Source organism: Elephas maximus, chromosome 4 (genome assembly GCF_024166365.1).
Source record: "Elephas maximus indicus isolate mEleMax1 chromosome 4, mEleMax1 primary haplotype, whole genome shotgun sequence".
NCBI classification, from domain to species: domain Eukaryota; kingdom Metazoa; phylum Chordata; class Mammalia; order Proboscidea; family Elephantidae; genus Elephas; species Elephas maximus.
In genome coordinates, this window is record NC_064822.1 from 63,709,687 (window position 1) to 63,728,137 (window position 18,451).

The 18,451-nt window shown below is 52.1% G+C and overlaps 2 protein-coding genes across 7 annotated transcripts; both read left to right on the forward strand.

The window, feature by feature from the left end:
• Positions 1-848: 848 nt before the first annotated feature.
• On the forward strand, positions 849-7,453 carry LRRC23 (leucine rich repeat containing 23). 6 transcript variants are annotated; one of them, XM_049882330.1, is made up of 8 exons: positions 849-867; positions 1,543-1,718; positions 1,803-1,912; positions 2,352-2,605; positions 3,268-3,398; positions 4,046-4,182; positions 6,193-6,490; positions 7,103-7,453. In XM_049882330.1, exons 2-7 carry the CDS (start codon positions 1,593-1,595, stop codon positions 6,476-6,478), a joined length of 1,044 nt encoding a protein of 347 aa, XP_049738287.1. In that variant the 5' UTR covers positions 849-867; positions 1,543-1,592; the 3' UTR covers positions 6,479-6,490; positions 7,103-7,453. The 6 variants fall into 6 exon arrangements, 5 of the variants coding, with proteins under 5 accessions (XP_049738287.1, XP_049738284.1, XP_049738285.1 ...); XR_007517117.1 differs by lacking the exon at positions 849-867 and adding an exon at positions 890-1,030 and having other exon boundaries at positions 6,193-6,568; XM_049882327.1 differs by lacking the exon at positions 849-867 and adding an exon at positions 890-1,095.
• A 343-nt stretch (positions 7,454-7,796) lies between these two features.
• On the forward strand, positions 7,797-15,924 carry ENO2 (enolase 2). Its single transcript, XM_049882331.1, has 12 exons — positions 7,797-7,892; positions 9,062-9,161; positions 9,830-9,925; positions 10,074-10,132; positions 10,438-10,507; positions 11,010-11,143; positions 11,389-11,611; positions 12,817-13,014; positions 13,904-14,105; positions 14,357-14,465; positions 14,645-14,703; positions 14,977-15,924. Exons 2-12 carry the CDS (start codon positions 9,077-9,079, stop codon positions 15,044-15,046), a joined length of 1,305 nt encoding a protein of 434 aa, XP_049738288.1. The 5' UTR covers positions 7,797-7,892; positions 9,062-9,076; the 3' UTR covers positions 15,047-15,924.
• The last annotated feature ends 2,527 nt before the right edge of the window (positions 15,925-18,451 follow it).

Here is an 18,451-nt window from a genome sequence, read left to right on the forward strand (position 1 = left end):
CAGGACTGTTGTTGAGATTAAATACCACTTTTAAAGGCATTTCACACAATGCCTGGCACAAATTTTCCACAGATGTTTGTTGCATCTCAAGGTACCTCTCTTTTATTTTCTTCAATACATTGCACAGGCCTGAATGCCTGAGTGTGAGTCTATCAGTTCTTGTTGATTGGTTATTTATATAACCACGTTGGCTAAGGAATATTTTAGTGGGCAGATGTCGGGTTTTTCTCTCTTCCGATTCCCGAAAATGCTTGCATCAAACCAGTCCAGGATATGGGGAGAAGTGAAATGCAGTCTACAGAGTGCTTAAGCACACATTAGACTAATAATCGATCCCTGTCAGTTGGTATGAAAAAAAATCTTTTTTTTTTTTATAGCTAAGCCTATTTTACAGATGAAGAAACTGGAGTCTTAGGTAAATTCCTAATAAACTGCAGAGGTGCAAAGACTCCAACCCAGGTCTTTAGATACCTGGGCTTGGGCTCCTTCTACTTCACAAAGCCACCTTCCAAAGGTCTCTTAAAGGAGGAGGACCTATCTGCAGGGAATGAGACCATTTACCTTGGTATTTCGTGCTCCTCTCCCCTCCTCACCCCCTTTGCTTCAGGGGATGAGTTTCTTCCAACTTTACAATACTTTTGCACTGAGGATGTCTGGTCCCTTTAACGACTAGGATGACGTAATACCGAGGCCCGCCTCACGCCCATTTCCTTGGCCTTGCTCTAAGTCCTGCCCACTGTTCTTTGCACTCGGCCAATTAATGCCCTGACGCCCGGCTGCGCCACATCCGGGTTCCTAGGATGAGGAACTTGGCCTTGTAACCAGGCAACTACTGGTCCACCCCCTCAGAGGCGGATTTTCCTTTCAGTTAGTTGCGGCTCGTCGCTCAACGGTTGCTAGCTGCAGCAACAAAGTCCCCCGCCCCCTGCCCGGTTGCTATAGCGCAGCACACAATCCCGCCTTCCCCTTGCCTCTCTTCCAAAACAGGCCTTCTTTCTCGGGGCTGAGGCCCTCTCCAGAACCGCTTCTAGTTGAGCAGAACCAGGGTCTGGGCCCCTTTGCGAAGGGGGATTGTGCGCATCAGGCGGGCGGCCCGTAGGGCACAGGGAAATGGGGCTGGATGGGGAGGGGGGCGGAGAGTTAGAAGAAATGAGTGGGGCAGAGGGCAAGGTTGGGAGAGAGGAGAGGAGGGTGAAGTAGGAGAGATCAGTAGGGAGGAGATTGGAGAAGAACGAGGTGGGGAGAACAGGAGAGGGGAGTCCAGGAAGCGGGGAGGTTGGGCTGCTGGAGGAGAATTGGAGTCACTGTGAATGGCAAGAAAGGTCTTGGGGGACAAGGCATCCTGAAGGGAGAATGATCCTTAGTGGCAAGTATGAAGTGGCGGTTGGGAGTCAAAATTAAAATGGGTTGGTTACAGCGATGAAAGAGGACAGAAGCACAGTTACGAAGAGGTCAGGGTTGGTGGAGTGGTGAGAGGGGAGCTGGCCACTGGAGGTGAGGGAGCTGAGGGGTGGCAGAAACTGAGGAGACCTTGTTTCTCAGAGCGAGGACTGAACCCGATCTGACCCCAGAGCCTTCAGCCAGGAAAAAAGATGTCAGATGAAGATGATCTGGAAGACTTTGAGCCAGACCAGGATGATCTTGAAAAAGAAGAGGATGAGAAGGAGACAGAGGAGGGAGAGGACTACAGGAAAGAGGGGGAAGACTTCACTGAGGATGTGAGAGCTTGAAATCAGAGGAGACCTAGGGTGAAGGGATAGCACTGTGCAGGAAAGGGACGCCTGACTCACTATCTCCTGCAGTGGATGCCCAATGCCCTCACAGAGGACTTGATGAAGGAAGGGCTTTCTTTGCTCTGTAAGACTGGCAATGGACTGGCTCATGCTTATGTCAAGCTGGAGGTCAAAGACAGGTGCGTTTGTGGGGGACCAGATGAGGATTGTGAGAATTGTAGGGCCCCATCTCCTTTCCCACCCTCATTCCTTGTTTTTATTTTTATTTTTTTGGTTGAGAGTTTGGATCTCTCTTATCCTGGCCCCATGAGGAAGGATAGAATTTCTTTTTCAGAAGCTCTGAGACTCCCTGTGTCACAGCTGTTCTGGGGAATTGGAGACAGAGAGTATGGGGAGGGGGGCAGAATTCCTGCTGGACTCCCTCATTTGTCCTTCAAAGTGTCAGTTCTCTGCCTTTCATTGACACCAACCTTCTCTTCCTTTGCCTCACCCCTGCAACCTATTCCCCATTCTTCTCCCCTTTATAAGTCATTTCCATATAACCTTTTGCTTCAGCACCTCTACCCATTCCTTGCTGAATTTGGCCCTAACCCTGGCCCTTCCCTCTGCCACTTCTAGGGATCTGACAGACATCTCCTTGCTGCGCTCCTACATCCATCTGCGCTATGTGGATGTTTCTGAGAACCACCTGACAGACTTGTCTCCACTCAATTACCTCACCCACCTGCTGTGGCTCAAGGCTGATGGCAACCGGCTGCGGAGTGCTCAGCTGGATGAACTGCCCTACCTGCAGATTGCCAGTTTTGCTTATAACCAGATCACTGATACTGAGGGCATCTCTCATCCTCGCCTGGGCAGCCTGGACCTCAAAGGTGGGCCCTTAAGAATGGCTGCACAAGATTCTTACCTTCTAACTTGGGGCCAACAGATGCGAGCAGTGTGGTCCTTGGCTGTGCACCTGTACTCATTTAAACACTATTATAACATTCATTATGACAGCTTTGTGTGCTGGGGATATAGCAGCGACCAAAAAAAGTGAACCAAAAAAAAAAAAAAAAAATTCCTATTCTCACGTAGCCTACATTCTAGTTTAGTTGAGGGAGACAATTTGCAATGAAAATAATAAATACTAAGTAAATTAATATGGTATGTTAAAAGAAGATAAATACTATAAAAATAGATGAGGGTAAAGGGTGTGGGGGCACAGGTGACAATTTCAAACAGGTTGATTAGGACAGGAAGCATGGAGATGATGACATTTGAGCAAAGACTTGAAGGAGGAGAGGAAGTTAGCAAAGTGGATTGCTGGGCACTTTTCATTCACCCCTCAAAGACTGGTGTGGACATGTCCCTCAGGCCCATGGAATACCAAGCTACTTGCTCCAGGGCCCCAAGTTGTTATATCTGGAGGTGACCCTCTTCACTGTCCACCCAGCGTTAGAGTGAAAGGATGATACAGAGCTCCCAGAAAATCAGGCTGTAATGCTAGACACCTGGAGCGGCCATTTGAACTTTTGACCTACCTCCTCCTCAGGGAATCGTATCCGCATGGTGACAGGTCTGGACCCCCAAAAGCTGAACAGCCTGCACACACTGGAGCTTCGGGGGAACCAGCTGGACAGCACCCTAGGGATTAACCTCCCTAAACTGAAGAACCTCTTCCTGGTAGCTTGCTGGGTCAGAGGGTGGGGCAGGGAAGAGGGCACTGTCCTGGTGGTCAGGCTGCCTGGTTTCTAGTAGGCTCAGCCGCTAACTTCCTCATCATAATGGTAGCTGGTATCACTTATTGGCCTCTTCCTTTGTGCCAGATGCTGCTGAGATACAAAGTTAAAATAGACAAAGTGCTTACCACCTAGCACATTGATGATACATAATGCACGGATAATACAGAGATAATTTGCTTTGATACAAGTAGCAGCATAATGTGCCATAACTGAGGTATAGACATCAGGCTAAAAGGGCCACTTAAATGTTTAGTCTTTTAGACTCTTGAGCATCTTCATTCCAGGAGGGTGCTAAAGCCATTTCTCCTCGGGAGAGGAGTGGGGGCTCCTGAGCCTGGGGGTGGGTTGAAGCATCTCCTCATCAGAGGTGGCCTTGGTAGTGCATAGCAGGGGTTACTGCTGGCCTTTCTCTGGGGATGGCAGCTTCTCCTGGACTCTTTACTCTTCACAGATCTCTAAACCCTTCATCCACCTCCTCCATCCCTCCCTCTCGACCTCCTGGATTTCCTCTTTTGCTTCACCTCTTTCTTTGCTTCCTTCTTACTCCAACTCTCTCTCCCAATCCATCTACTGTGTCTTGGAGTCTAGGCCCAGAACATGCTGAAGAAGGTGGAAGGCTTGGAGAACCTAAGCAATCTCACCACCTTGCATCTTCGAGACAACCAGATTGAGACTCTGAGTGGCTTTTCTGGGGAAATGAAATCACTGCAATACCTCAACTTAAGGTATGTACCCCCTCCAAGCCCGCCTTGCTCCTACCCCTGACCAGGAGCAGCTTTTGACCCTCAGTTCTTCTCTGGTTGTGACCCCCTAAAGCTACCACTCCTAGATCCTCACCTCATCACCCATCCTGACCCTCACTCCCTGTTTCTTTACGTCAGTAAAAAAAAAAAAAAAGTTTTTTTTTTTTTTTTTCCAGTAGTCAGTCCTAATTGTCAAACTAAGACCATTATAGCCTGGGACCCCAGAATCCTTATTCATTCAATCCAAAATTATTGAGAATGTGCTGTGTGCCAGGCCTTGTGCTATGTTTTGGGAATATCTAAAGGAATCAGAGACAATCCCCGTTCTTACGGGTTTATAGTCTGGCTGCAACTCTCTTTTCCTAGCTCTGTCTACAATGAATGGTAAAGTGCTTGGCTGCTAACCAAAAGGTTGGTGGTTTGAACCCACACAGAGGTACGGTGGGAGACCTGGCAATCGCTTCTGTAAAGATGACAGCCTAGGAAACTCTGTGGGGCCGTTCTACTCTGTCACATGGGGTCACTATGAGTAAAAAATGTCACCTAACAACAACCACCCTGTATGAGTTTCCTTTGTCCTCTATCTCTTTTTTTTTTTTTTTTAACAACAACCACCCTGTATGAGTTTCCTTTGTCCTCTATCTCCTAGGCCTCAATTCCCCTTTCCGTTTCCTGCCTCTCTTCCCCTGAGCCCCACCTGTAAGGGATGGCCCCCTTACTGATATAAAACTCAAGATGTGCTTAGATTTGAGGAGAGAAGAGTGTTTCAAAGAAAATCTCCAGGTAGAAAGGTACTAGGGACCAGAGGGAATTTTCTTTCAGCAACTTTTTTTCTGATGGAGAATATTATATGTGTTTCTTTAAGCAAAGATGTAAGGAAACTGCCTCTTTCCGTAGTGAACAAGACCAAATCTTCAGGGTGGAGAGAGATGGCTGCCCTTTGAAGCCCCAACTCCTGTCCCTAACCCGAGGACAATCTTTGCTAATTAGCTCAATCACATTGCTCTGGTGGTAGTGGTGCTGTTTGTTCTTTTGTTAACCACCTAGACAGGGATAACACACTCTTCTTCAGTGGCTGCTGACTGGGGATGTTTGGAAGTAAATGTGTGTGGGGGGGTGGGGGGAGGTGTTTGGGTTGTATCAATGACTGGGAGGTGTCTCTGGGGCCAGAGATGCTAAACATCTGCTCTGCACTGGACAGCCCAGCACAAAATGCCTGTAGCACTCCCAATGAGACACACTGTGTGAGACTCAGCACCCCATTGTGATGAGGTTGGAACATTTAGAAGACATGATTTCATAAAGGCTTGATGACGAGAACATAAAAATAAACACAGACTTTTATAATTTAGAGGCCCTGGTGGCACAGTAAAGTGTTTGTCTGCTAACCAAAAGGCCGACAGTTTGAATTCACCAGCCACTTCTTGGAAACCCCATGGGGCAGTTCTGCTCTGTCCTATACGGTGGCTGTGAGCTGGAATTGACTTGAGGGCAGTGGGTTTGGTTTTTTGATATTGTATAATGAGGCATATTAGGAGATGAAGCTGGTTCTTCAGGCTAAGAAGCCCCAACCCATCCGTAGCTCTAAGTCCCTTCTTGTGAGGAGCATCAACGTGGCACCTACCACCCTGAGCCTATGCTTAGATCCCAGTTCCTTCTCCATTGGTCTAGTTCCTAACTTCTAACCTCTGATTAAGTGTGATTGACACAGACAAAGTCTGTCCTTGCCAGGGAGATTTCCTCCCTCTTCTGCAACTATAGGATAGAGTTATGGCCCAGCTTTGCTGGTCCAAAAGGATATAGCACTTAGGGATTCCCTGAAGGGCAGGAATGGGGTTGTGTGACACCTCTGCGGCAACACTGCCAATCCACAGGGGCAGTGTTTCTAGGGAAACGAGCCCAGTGTGAGAGTCCCCCAGAGGCCCCATTCCTGGTAGGTTGGCCCCCAAAGCCCATTATACCTAGATGAACCCCTCCTGAGTCTACCGGCAGGGGCAATATGGTGACCGACCTGGGGGAGCTGGCCAAGCTTCGGGACCTGCCCAAGCTGCGGGCCCTGGTGCTGCTGGAAAACCCATGCACAGATGAGAGTGACTACCGCCAGGAGGCCCTGGTGCAGATGGCACACCTTGAACGGCTGGACAAGGACTTCTATGAGGAGGAGGAGCGGGCTGAGGCTGATGAGATCCGTCAGAGGTTGAAGGAGGACCAGGAGCATCAGGCTGAGCCTGATCACGAGGAAGACCTGGACCAGTCAACAAACCAGCAGCAGTTCTAGCCTCTGAGGATGGTAAAGAAGCCAGCAGAGAGGCAGGAAGAGGAGGCCAAGAGTGGGTAGATAGGGGAAGAGAAGTTGCTGCAGGAAAAGGTAGGTGAGGAGCAGTAAGGGAAGGGATGATGCAAGGAGGACCCTTGGAGAGACCAGGGTCAGGAGTTAGGGGGCATCTCAGGTTGAGGGGAAAAGACCTGAAGGGCCTGGGAGGAGCTGAGAAAAAGCTTAGGAGACACATCAGGAGGCTGTAAGAATAAGTGAAAAGAAATGGGGTAGCAGCAGAGGAGTTGGGGGTTGGGTAGGCAGTCACACCTAATATAAAATGAAGATCAGCTAGGACAGGACAGACCCAGGCCCAAGGGGGTAGGTTGGTGGTGGTGTATGAGAAACACAGCTGTGCCTAGGAGAGAAGGCCGGGAGAGAAGGATCCTGCACTAAAAATCTGAAGCTGAAAAGAACTGAGATAGGACACAGGGGTAGGGGTGGGGAGGAAGAAAGGAGGGGAGGGTGAGGCAGAAAGAAACTGAGATGATCCCAGGGAGGTGTGGCAGCTGGGCATTGGATGGGGGCAGAGGCAGAGACTGGGAGGCAGGAGGGTCCAGAGGCTTTACTTCTGTCCTCTTCCTCCAGGAGATAAAGGCACTGGCCCCAAGACCTGGCATGACTCCCAGCGGGGACCACCACCTTCACATCCCTCATCAAGGATGGAGGACACTTGCTTCTGTCTCTGAGCTGGGAATTCATCAGAGCCTGCCTCCCAGGCTCTGGGCCAGGAGGCTGGATAGTGTGGGGTGCTGGTGGGCCTGAGCTCTGCACTCACCCTCAGGCAGGCGGCAGCCCTTAAGGAGTCTGGGTGGGAGCCAGGCTTGGAATGACTGTATAAGCCCATCAGAACTTGTCGAGTTGGCTGAGGAGAACTCAGGAGATGGAGGCGGGCTGGGGTGTTTAGGAACAGTTCAGTTTTTGAATAAAGAGACATTTTGACACTATTGTGTCTGACCTGGTTTGTGGGACACTAAGTCTGTCATGGGCTTCACTGGCAGTGTGGGCTTCAATTCCGGGATTAATAGGGTGAGGCTATATCTGTTACTTTCGAGTAGGTCGGAGTGTGGGTGTATAAACGCGGGCACAGGCTTGGGTGGCCAGGTCTCTGATACCTCCCAGCCCCTTCCCCATCCCTCTGCTGGAACCCTCCCCCCCACCCCACCGGTCCCCCATCCGCGCTCCTACGTGCGCCTCCGCCAGCGGCTCCTGACTCATCGGGGGCTCCGGGTCACATGCGCCCGCTCGGTCCTATTGGCGCCTCCCCCCGTCTGCCCCCCGCCCGCCGTTCGGGAGTCGCAGCCGCCACTGCCGCCGCCACTACTGTTCTCTCTGCGCCGCCACCGCCGTCGTCACCGGCAGACTCTGCAGCCCCGAGGTGAAGCCCAGGCCGGCCGGCGCCCCCCGGCTCCCTCTCTCCCCTTGCTGCCGCGCCTCCCGCCCCCGCTCCTGGCCTTCGCGCATCTCTGGGCCGCCGCGCTGCGCACCTGCTGGGTCACCGCGCCTCGCCCGGCAGCCTCCTTCCCCGGCCTTCCTGGACTCTTCCTCTCGGTTTCTGGCTGTCGCCCCCTCCTCGCTTAGGTGCCTGCCCTCTCCGCACCTGTTCTTTCTTTATTGCGCCTTTCTTACCCTTGCCTGTCCCTCTCCGCGTGCCCTTGTGGCCCCCAGTTTTGTCGATTTGTTTAAGTTCGGGGTCTTCCCTTGCTGTGCGCTTTTATCCTGGCACATAACCTTGCCTTTGTATTTGGTGGAATGCCTTTCCTCACCCTTCCTCTCCACCCCAGACTTCTAGACTCCCCCTCGCCTCCTCCCAAGCCGCCCCTCTCCTTGCTTTTCCATTTCCTTCTCCCAGCTGCACGCGGGATGGGTGCGAGGAGGGAGGATTTGTCTGGGAATGGGGGAGAAGAAGCCTTGACTTTCTCACTGGATTCCTCATCCTCCTCCCTCCCCGCTGCAACCCCAGGGACCGGAGGGCCTTCCCCAGGACCCTCACCCCAGACTCCTCTCCGAAGACGAGGGACGCACGTTTGGGGGAGAGATTGGGACCTTGGAGTGTGGGCCGAGTCCGGACAGGCTGGGGCGTTTAGTGGTGGTGGGATGGGGGGCTCTCATTCCAGGAGACAGCCCCTCCTCTTTCTGGCTCCAAGGAGAAATATAAGCCCGGCAGCCATTTCACTGAGAAGATCTGGGGGAACCCCAGCAGCCGGCTGTTGAATCTGCTGAGGGGGCGAGGGAACCACCGCCCCCCTTCTCTTCACTGCTGTGGGGGGGTTGGGGGGAGGGTCCTTCCATCTAGGCTTTTGATTTTACCCTACCCCCCACTGCAGTGACCTCCCCCTCCTCACCGCATTGACCTTCTCACCGCCCCATGGGGGGAGGGAGGGAGGTCCCTTCTTCAGGCAAAGACTGCAGTCAGCTCCTCCCCCACCCTATACCCCTCCCCCCACTGCAGTAACCTCTTTCCCAACCCTCCCTGCCTCTGGCCCCTCCCACTGATCTCAGGCGCCACCCCTCTAAGCCTCTTACCATTCTTCCCTTCCACCCAAGGAGATCCCAGGCATCATGTCGATAGAGAAGATCTGGGCCCGGGAGATCCTGGACTCCCGTGGGAATCCCACGGTGGAGGTGGATCTCTACACTGCCAAAGGTAATGGGTGGGGCATGGGCTTTCCCGCAGCCCCCACTTCTCTGTCCCCATTCTGGATCTGCATTGGCCTGGGATGGGAGGCTTTCCTTAGTACCCAGTAGGGATGGGGTGCTGGGCCAAGCTCACAGGCTGGGTTGTGGGGGGTGGATCCTCCTTGTGCAGGGGAGGCAGAATAGGCAGGTCTCTGTGTTCTAGTGTGAGACGTGCTCCTCCTCTGGGTGTCTGCATTTTACACTTGTGCGTGTGCATAAGAAACCCTGGTGGTGTAGGGGTTAAGTGCTATGGCTGCTAACCAAATGGTTAGCAGTTTGAATCCACCAGACGCTTCTTGGAAACTCTATGGGGCAGTTCTACCCTGTCCTATAGGGTCACTGTGAGTCTGAATTGACTCGACAGCAATGGGTTAATGGGCACGTGCATATGGGTGTTACTTGGTTGGCACAGCTTCATTCCTGTGGGTTCCTACTTGTGCATGCGGGGCATCAGATGGGCAGATGAGGTCACTGCTTGTGCATCAGGCTGTGTGTGTGTGTCAGGGGAACAGTGTGAGGAGAGGGCTGAAAGGCTGAATTTGGCAGGCAGGAGTTCAGGGCTGGAAGGTAAAAGTAATCCCTGGCCCGGTAGTGTCCTTCTCTTCCTTTCCTCCTCATTCCATATTCCTCTTCCAGGTCTTTTCCGGGCTGCAGTGCCCAGTGGAGCCTCCACTGGCATCTACGAGGCCCTAGAGCTGAGGGATGGTGACAAACAGCGTTACTTAGGCAAAGGTGAGGCTCTTTCTCCTTTCCAGACCTTCCCACCCCTCAGCCCTCACACCAGTCCCAGAACCATCTACCATGCCCTCCCCCCTCTTTTCTCCTTCTCCCTCTGGCCCCTCCTAGCCTGACCCATCCCCACTTCTCTGCCTCTCTCCAGGTGTCCTGAAGGCAGTGGACCATATCAACACCACCATTGCCCCAGCCCTCATCAGCTCAGTGAGGCCCACTCTTTGCTGGGGATGGCAGGACCAGGGGCCAGGAAGGAACCCTGGATGAGAGAGGGAGGAAGGGGAGGATAAAGGCCTACCTTTAAGAATCATGGTTACAGTGGGAAGGGTAGGGAGGAGACCCCTTACTGACCTCTGCTCCCATGAGGGACTCAGGTCCTTTAACCCAGATAGGCCCTGTCACAGGGATCTGGTTGGACCCTGGCTGAATATGAGCCTGTGTGCAAATGGGAGACCCCTGCTCTAGGGCCCAGCCTCCATCCTGGCCCTGAGTGATGGGGGTTCTGCCCACAGGGCCTCTCTGTGGTGGAACAGGAGAAACTGGACAACCTGATGCTGGAGCTGGATGGGACTGAGAACAAATGTAAGCAGGGCTGGGAAAAAATGGGTAGGCACATGAAGAGCAGACAGAGAACTGGAGGGGCCAGCACTGTGGGGACTTCCTCAGGAAGGGCTGCCAAAGGACTAGTCCTTTTTCCATCCTCCTCCCAAAGCCAAAGCAAGAGAAGATGGGCTTAACTTCAGTGGGAGACAGTGATGTTAGATAGAAGGAAGAGCTTCTTTGCAGTGTAAAGAGGAGGGAGCTGGTGTGAGGTAGTCTGTGGTCTCTTCTTGGGGCTGTTTAAAAATAAGTCAGCTCTCTGCCCTATCCCACCAGCTCCTCCCCACATCGTCCTCCTCCCCTGCCATTTGCAGGGGAGAATGGATGAGATGCACAGATCTCTGGAAGGCTCTATTGCAGGGGTTGGGAAGGAGAGGGAGGGGGGTCTCTTCTCTTAGCTCCTTTTGGGGATCATGGGTGGAGGCAAGGGCTGGAAGGAGAAGAGGACCTCTTCTGTTCAGTGTCCTCCTCTTTAATCTCCCAGCCAAGTTTGGGGCCAATGCCATCCTGGGTGTGTCTCTGGCTGTGTGTAAGGCGGGGGCAGCCGAGCGCGAATTGCCCCTATATCGCCACATTGCTCAGCTGGCTGGGAACTCAGACCTCATCCTTCCTGTGCCGGTGAGCACTGCACCATATCTGTACCTATCCCAGGGGTGGGTGGGAGAGTGAGTGGGAAAGCCCGTGGGAAATGATGGAAGGAAAGTGAATTGGGTTGCCTAAAGAGAAAGAATAGAGCATGAGGCTCTTGAATTTGAAAAGCTGTGGTAAATTTGGGGTTGGAATAGCCATGGAATCTTGGGTTAATACTCCCAGGGTGGAGAGGAGAGGGCTCTTTGACTCTTTGTCATCCTGTGACTCCCTAGGCCTTCAACGTGATCAATGGTGGCTCCCATGCTGGGAACAAGCTGGCCATGCAGGAGTTCATGATCCTCCCAGTGGGTGCTGAGAGCTTTCGGGACGCCATGCGACTTGGGGCAGAGGTCTACCACACGCTCAAGGGGGTCATCAAGGACAAGTATGGCAAGGATGCCACCAATGTAGGCGATGAAGGAGGTTTTGCCCCCAATATCCTGGAGAACAGTGAAGGTGAGACCAGGAGCCACACTCCCAGCTCTTAAGTTCTACTCTATCCTGGACATCAGGAAGGGCCACACTCTTCACTAAGTTCTTACCAGTAGGAGTAGGGGGTCCTTGAGCTCCTGGGACCCAGAGCTACAAACTCTAAGAGGTACCAGCCCCTAGAATAGATACCAGAAGGCCTGCCAAATTCACATGCAGACCTAGAAGGACAGTCTTTTGCCTGCCCAGCCAGATCTGTTAGCATCTCTAAGTTCTCCCTGGAGCCCCTGGGGATGCTGGGAGATGGTATAGATGACCTGTGGGATCCATTCATGCTTTAACTCATAAGGTTCTCAGTAATGAGATATACCAAACTGCAGGGAACCCATCCTAAATCTCTCCCCATCCCTACAGCAACCTCTTATGCCTCTAGGATCCTTAGTTTTAATAGAAGCAATACAGGTAGTGGTTAAGATTAAGATTCTAAAGCCAGATTGCCTGGATTTGAATCTTGGCTTGAAGAGTTACTGGCTGATGATTTTACTTACTTCTCTGTTTCCTTTTTCTTATCTGTAAAAAGAAGATAAAAATAATATCTACCTCCTGGGGGCAGTGGTGGTTCAGTGGTAGAATTCTCCCCTTCCAGGTGAAGACCGTGGTTTGATTCCTGGCCAGTTCATCACCCACACAGTCACCACCCATCTGTCAGTGGAGGCTTACATGGTGCTATGATGCTGAACAGGTTTCAGCAGAGCTTCCAGACTAAGATGGACTAGGAGGAAAAGTCTACTGATCTATTTCCAAAAATTAGCCAATAAAAACCCAGTGTATCACAACAGCCTAATCTGCAGCTGATCATGGGGATAGCACAGAACCGGGTAGTGTTTTATTCTGTTGTGCATAGGGTCCCCATGAGTCAGGGGTGACTTGATGGCAGCTAACAACAACAAAGCCTCATTGTAAGGATTAAATGAGATTCTATATGTAAAGTTCCTAGTTGACATAGCCCTTGATAAATGATAGCTATTCAAAATAAAACAAAACCATTATTAGCAGAATCCCTTTCCTTTGCCTTCCTAGAAGATGGCCTGTCCTCCTAGACTTGGGGATAACCCCAATGACCTTAGCCAGACTCCCCCCAGCAACAGTCTTTCACCTCTGCTCTGTCTTTTTGTCTCCATACTTCCTTGCCCACCCCTTCTGCTTATAATCTCACTGTATTCCACCCCTAGCCTTGGAGCTGGTGAAGGAAGCAATCGACAAGGCTGGCTACACGGAAAAGATCGTCATTGGCATGGATGTTGCTGCCTCGGAGTTTTATCGTGATGGCAAATATGACTTGGACTTCAAGTCTCCCCCTGATCCTTCTCGATACATCACTGGGGACCAGCTGGGGGCCCTCTACCAGGACTTTGTCAGGGACTATCCTGGTGAGGGCAGGGGCTATGAGAGAGAGGGCAGGGGAGGGTCAGGGCTGCTGACTCAGGTGCCAGGTGGAGGTGTCCTAAGAAGAACCTGAGAACCAGGGATAGGGCCAAGAAGCCTCCTGCAGAGACTAGGCTTTGTATGTAACGTAGATGTGCAGGGACTTGTGATGGATCTGTTTCCTCTGCTTTGAGTCTTGATTAATGTCATGGGCTCTGAGGCTACAGAAATCGTGGAGAGGGTTCTGGAAGGAATTAAGATGGTGAGAGGGTGACTGGACTTAGCAGGGCATGTAACTAGCACACTTCAGTATCTTTGATTGATTAAATTGTGATGCTGAAGGGATCTGGAACTGGTGTGTGAATAGAAAAGAAACCTAAGGATGGACTGGGTCACCTTCTCCACATCTACCAAGGCCTCTTACCCCAGGATGGAGGCAGCTGGTCTCCCGTCTTCCTGGAGACAGAGCAGGAGAAGATGGACGTAGAGTGCAGAATGAAGGATTTAGATTAGTAATGAGAAAAGGCTTTCTAGCAGCCAGAATAGGAAAATGCAAAGATAGCTTGTGAGGAAGCTCCTGAACCTTTGTTCTTAGAAAGTCTCATGAAATAAGAATCAGGATTAGAATCAGTTAGGGCAGGCTTAACTCTATGGGGCAGTTCTACTTTGCCCTGTGGAGTCTCCATGAGTTGGAATCGACTCGATGGCAATGGGTATAGTATATAGGGTATAGGGCAGGCTTGCTTTGGGGTGGGGGCAAGGATAAGCAGGCTGAGTTAGCCAGGGGAAGTCTACATTTCCAGGAATCAAAAAGTGGGCAGGGAAAGGGGGTGATTACTACCTGATACAGAGACCCAGGGAGGATCAACAGCCCCCTCTCTGCTCCCCCTGTAGTGGTCTCCATTGAAGATCCGTTTGATCAGGATGATTGGGCTGCCTGGTCCAAGTTCACAGCCAATGTAGGGATCCAGATTGTGGGTGATGATCTGACAGTAACCAACCCAAAGCGTATTGAGCGGGCAGTGGAGGAAAAGGCCTGCAACTGCCTGCTGCTCAAGGTCAACCAGATCGGCTCTGTAACTGAAGCCATCCAGGCGTGAGTGATTCCTATTCCACTGGACCCCTCTTGCAAGTGCCTCCAGCCTAATCCTGCCCAGGGATGCTGAAGAGAGCAGGGAGCCTAAAATCACCATCACTGTTCTCTCAATTCTGCTCCCTCCACCCCTGATCCTCTGCTCCCCTCCCAGTTTCCCTCTAGATGTTTCTTAACATAGACCGATGTTGGGGCTGGGAAGAGGATGCTTGGTGAGAGGGGCTGGGGTGATCAATGAAGGTGTATGGATGCAGGTGCAAGCTGGCCCAGGAGAATGGCTGGGGGGTCATGGTGAGTCATCGCTCAGGAGAGACGGAGGACACGTTCATCGCTGACCTGGTTGTGGGGTTGTGCACAGGCCAGGTGAGTGGGGCAGCCTGGAGAGTGGAAGGGAGATTTTTGTGAGATTGGTGGGTTCTAGGTTCAGGTGGGTCTCTCCTTCCAGGTGGTTGAGGGTGTCAGGGGAATTTTGAGGGGGTGTAGTTTCCTTTTAGGGGGTGAAGGGGCTGCCACTGAGCTGCCTATCTTTTGGGATGTTTCAGATCAAGACTGGTGCCCCGTGCCGTTCTGAGCGTCTGGCCAAGTACAACCAGCTCATGAGGTGAGAGAGCCTGGGGAATGGGATCCCATAGGCTGAGAGGGTTAAAAGCCCTGTTTGCTCACCATTCCATCTCCAATGCCCAGGGCCTGGATAACAGTAGATATCCAGGATATATTTATTGCACATGGCCCCAATGACAGATCTTAGAGGTCACATGGGCAAGCCTTGGACAAAGCAGCAAGTGGTGTAAAGGGGCTTGGAGGGTGGAGGGATTCCTGGAGGGAGGAGCAGGGTCCTCCTTCCCTGACAGTTTCTTTCCTGCCTCAACCTCAGAATCGAAGAAGAGCTAGGGGATGAGGCACGCTTCGCTGGACATAACTTCCGCAATCCCAGTGTGCTGTGATCCCTCTCCTTGCCTGGAGATTTGGAACCTCCCCCAATCCTCCTTGAACCCCTTTCTTCCTGTCTTGATCTGTGATATTCCACCCACTTGGATACCCTGAGCCCCAGGGCGCCCAGAACTTCCCTGATGAACCTGCCTCAACTGCTCCTTGGCTTGCCCAGCCTTGCGCTATCTCTGCTCTCTCCTTTCTGGGCCCCGCTCTTTGGATTTCCACACTCTCCACTTCTCCTTCCTTTCTATTCTCTTTCCTCAAAACCTGGAAATGGGGATGAGGATTACAAGGGGGTTCATGGAAGAATGATCAGGGTCTGTGATGGGAGCATCAGGGCTGGTGGGTTGAGGTGTTTAGAGTGGGGCCATGTGTCACTTGAGCTTTGTGCTTGTTCCACGAGTTTTCCATGTTGCATATGAGTCATGAACTGTGTACAGTGCTGAGGTGTACGTGAGTGCTGGGTGTATGGGTCATGCCTGGTCAGGCTTCAGTGTATGTATGTATGTATCTTCCATTTATCCATTAATTTTGTCCTCATACCTCTAGGGCTGAAAACTGGCCTGATTTGAGGGAACTATGTGTCTGTATTTCATGTGGTTGTGGATTCCAAGATGACCTGGGGCTGGAGGTCTTGCTGGAATGGGAAGGGAAACAGAAAAAGGCCTTGCCATCAGTTAACTTTGTGTGAGCTCACCCTTAACTGAAGACTGGTCGGTCCAGGGGTGGGCTGTGTGCCTGGGGAATGCTTCCCCTATCAATCTCTCCCCAGCCCTAGGTTCCCTGTTCTTCCTCCAGCTGCAGCAGAGCGTCTCACTCCCCCGTGCCATGTTCCACAGTTGCCACCACTTCTGTGGCATTGACAGCACCACCATTAAAGTCTGAATCACAGTGCATGATTGTGTCTGAAGAGTCTTACTCTAGTCTATTTGAGGGGAGAGAAGATGGAACGACCGGAAGTGGATTAAACTGTACTGCAGAGCTGGGGAGGGCATAGAGAGGAAGACACACTGAACAAATATGGCTGAGGTAATGGCACTGCCTAGTCCACCCTAGCCAGTTGGGACCCAAGTTGCCCCTGCCTTCTCAGTGGCAAGCTTGGCCCCAAGACCTACGTGCATTAGGGGTTCTTAACCTAGGGTCTGGAGTCCCTGGGTGGTACAAATGGTTAATTCACTCATCTGCTAACTGAAAAGTTGGAGGTTTGAGTCTACCCAGAGGCGCCTCAGAAGAAAGGCATGGCAATCTATTTCTGAAAAATCAGCCACTGAAAACTCTATGGAGCACAGTTCTACTGTCACATATGGGATCCCCATGAGTTAGAATTGACTCAGCAAGTGATATAGCCAGGATCCAGAAGTCCCTGAAAGTATCAAAGGTATAAAGCTGTGGACTGGACCAGCTCCCATACTGAGCCTCTCCCAAACAAAATCCTGGCTGGTTCTGGGATGGAGCAGGACTGTGTGGCCATCACCTCCTGCAAGATGGGGAACTGGGAAGACTGGTACCAGGCCATGTAGGGAAGGGCCTGAGGAAGCTTAAGTCCTGAATGTTCAGGACTTGAAGTGCTTGACAGGCCCTCTGGCTGGGTCAGACTGTGCATAGGGTGCCAGTATATGGCTAGAGATCCCCTGTAACTCCTAAGCTCCTGTGGAGCCCCAGCACTGGAATGCTCAGCCTAGGGACCACCCAGAGGGAGAAGGGGGTGGGCAGCCCAGTGCCTTGGATTGGGAAGGCACATATTAGCAGGTAGGGGCTGCCCATGGGGAGCTGTGGCCACTAGAGGGAGCCGATGTTCTATACGACACCGTGCGGGACACTGCTGTAGTCGGGGTGGGAAGAATTTCAAGGGTACTCTCTGTGGGCCTCCCACTCTAAGTTCTGGTCCTGGGCTCCCTCTGCTGTCTTGTACAGCTCCAGGGCTAAAAGGATTTCAGTTCTGTATAGGCAGGGCCCATTTCTGCCCTCTCCTCCTGGGTCCCTGACACCTCAGCCATTTTCAGTTCAAAGAGCTTCTTGCCCCCACTCCTCCGTGCACGTTGCAGTGTGGGCATCTCATCTTTCTTTCATTTCTGCCTAGCAGGACTTTCTGCCTCTCTTGGGGCTCACCATACTTTCTCTGTGCCTCTGTTGTCTCTGAGGTCCATGACTTCCATCTTTCTTCAGTAACTACCAGACTTATTAGGATTACTCTGGTTCTGGTTTGAGCCACATTTTCTAACCAGTGTCCTTTCTTTCCTCCCTCCTTGCTCTGTTGCCTTCTGACAGTCATGCTCCCTGCCCCCCCCTCAGGTATTGGGTTGGATTGGGTTACAGCTAGCTGTGCCTGGGCCTCCCAGGCCCCTCTCTCCATTTTCCTTTTGTGCCGTTGCCTGGAGACCAGTGGGTTGTGGGGGGCTGGGGCCAGAAAGGAGAGCTGGGGTGAGGGATGGTGAGGTGTGTGTGTAATGCTCCCTGAAGCTGGATTGTGAGCCTGGCCCTCACATGGTGAGGAATTGGAGGGGGTAGGCCCCAGTTTCTCTGCTGCCTCTCCCTATCCCCACCCCCCTCATTCCTACTTTACACCTAAGTCAGTTTTCCTTTTGGGCTCAGATATATCTGTCATCATCCTTGCCCACCTCTTCGTGGTTAAAGAACAAGAGAAATCTCAGCCTAGAAGGGAGATGGGAAGGGCCTGGGCCAGGGCCCAGTGGGAGACCGAACTGAGAAGTACAGAGGAAATGCTGTGCGGAGGAGTGGGAGGGGGAAGGAGGAGTCTTGGAACAGAGTTGAGGGGGGTGGCCAGGAGGAGTGGGGCTATCCTGGAACACTGAGGAAAGAAGTCTGGGGAGCCCAGGAAGACAGGCTGGCTTTGTCTTAGGGAGGCTGGGGAGGGATAAGGAAGGTGGGCATGGAGTGGTAAGTGACTGCTAACCAGTTTGAGGGACTTAAGAGTGGTGATTCATTCCTAGGCCAAGGAAGCCTTCTTGTTTCCATCCCCAGTGCTTTAGAATCCATGTACTGTAAGCTTTTGGGTCCTCCCAGACATGTGTTGGCTGAACCTGGCCCAGGGAAATGTGAGGCGACATCTACTGAGTTTCTACAGAGCCAACCTCCTTCCCTCTCAGATGGCAGGGGATCCTGCCAGTTCAGGGCCTAACATGGGCCTCTGGCTGGCCTGACCCCACAAAAACTCTACCCTCACCTCAAATCTGGAGAGCTGAGGACTCCTGATCCAGACTCCAGCTCCAGCTCTTCCTGTTTCCCAGCCTCCCTCCCTCCCTTTCTCTGGCCTTCCCAATCTCAGCTGCCAAAAATCACCCAGTGTCTTGGTGTCCTTTGTCCTAGGAGATGGAGCTGCTTGGTGTGGGCCCAGGGAGGGAGCCCAGAAGAAGGCGGCTTGTGGGGTGCTGTCTTCATGGCTGAAGACTGGGAAT

What these genes read in the sequence shown, in the direction of transcription:
- LRRC23 (XM_049882330.1), top strand. Translation starts at nt 1,593, where the DNA reads ATGTCAGATGAAGATGATCTGGAAGACTTTGAGCCAGACCAGGATGAT. An exon ending in GGGCAGCCTGGACCTCAAAG is followed by an intron (nt 2,606 to 3,267) that starts GTGGGCCCTTAA and finishes CCTCCTCCTCAG; the next exon opens with GGAATCGTATCCGCATGGTG. An exon ending in CTGCAATACCTCAACTTAAG is followed by an intron (nt 4,183 to 6,192) that starts GTATGTACCCCC and finishes GTCTACCGGCAG; the next exon opens with GGGCAATATGGTGACCGACC.
- ENO2 (XM_049882331.1), top strand. Translation starts at nt 9,077, where the DNA reads ATGTCGATAGAGAAGATCTGGGCCCGGGAGATCCTGGACTCCCGTGGG. An exon ending in ACAGCGTTACTTAGGCAAAG is followed by an intron (nt 9,926 to 10,073) that starts GTGAGGCTCTTT and finishes GCCTCTCTCCAG; the next exon opens with GTGTCCTGAAGGCAGTGGAC. An exon ending in ACCTCATCCTTCCTGTGCCG is followed by an intron (nt 11,144 to 11,388) that starts GTGAGCACTGCA and finishes GTGACTCCCTAG; the next exon opens with GCCTTCAACGTGATCAATGG.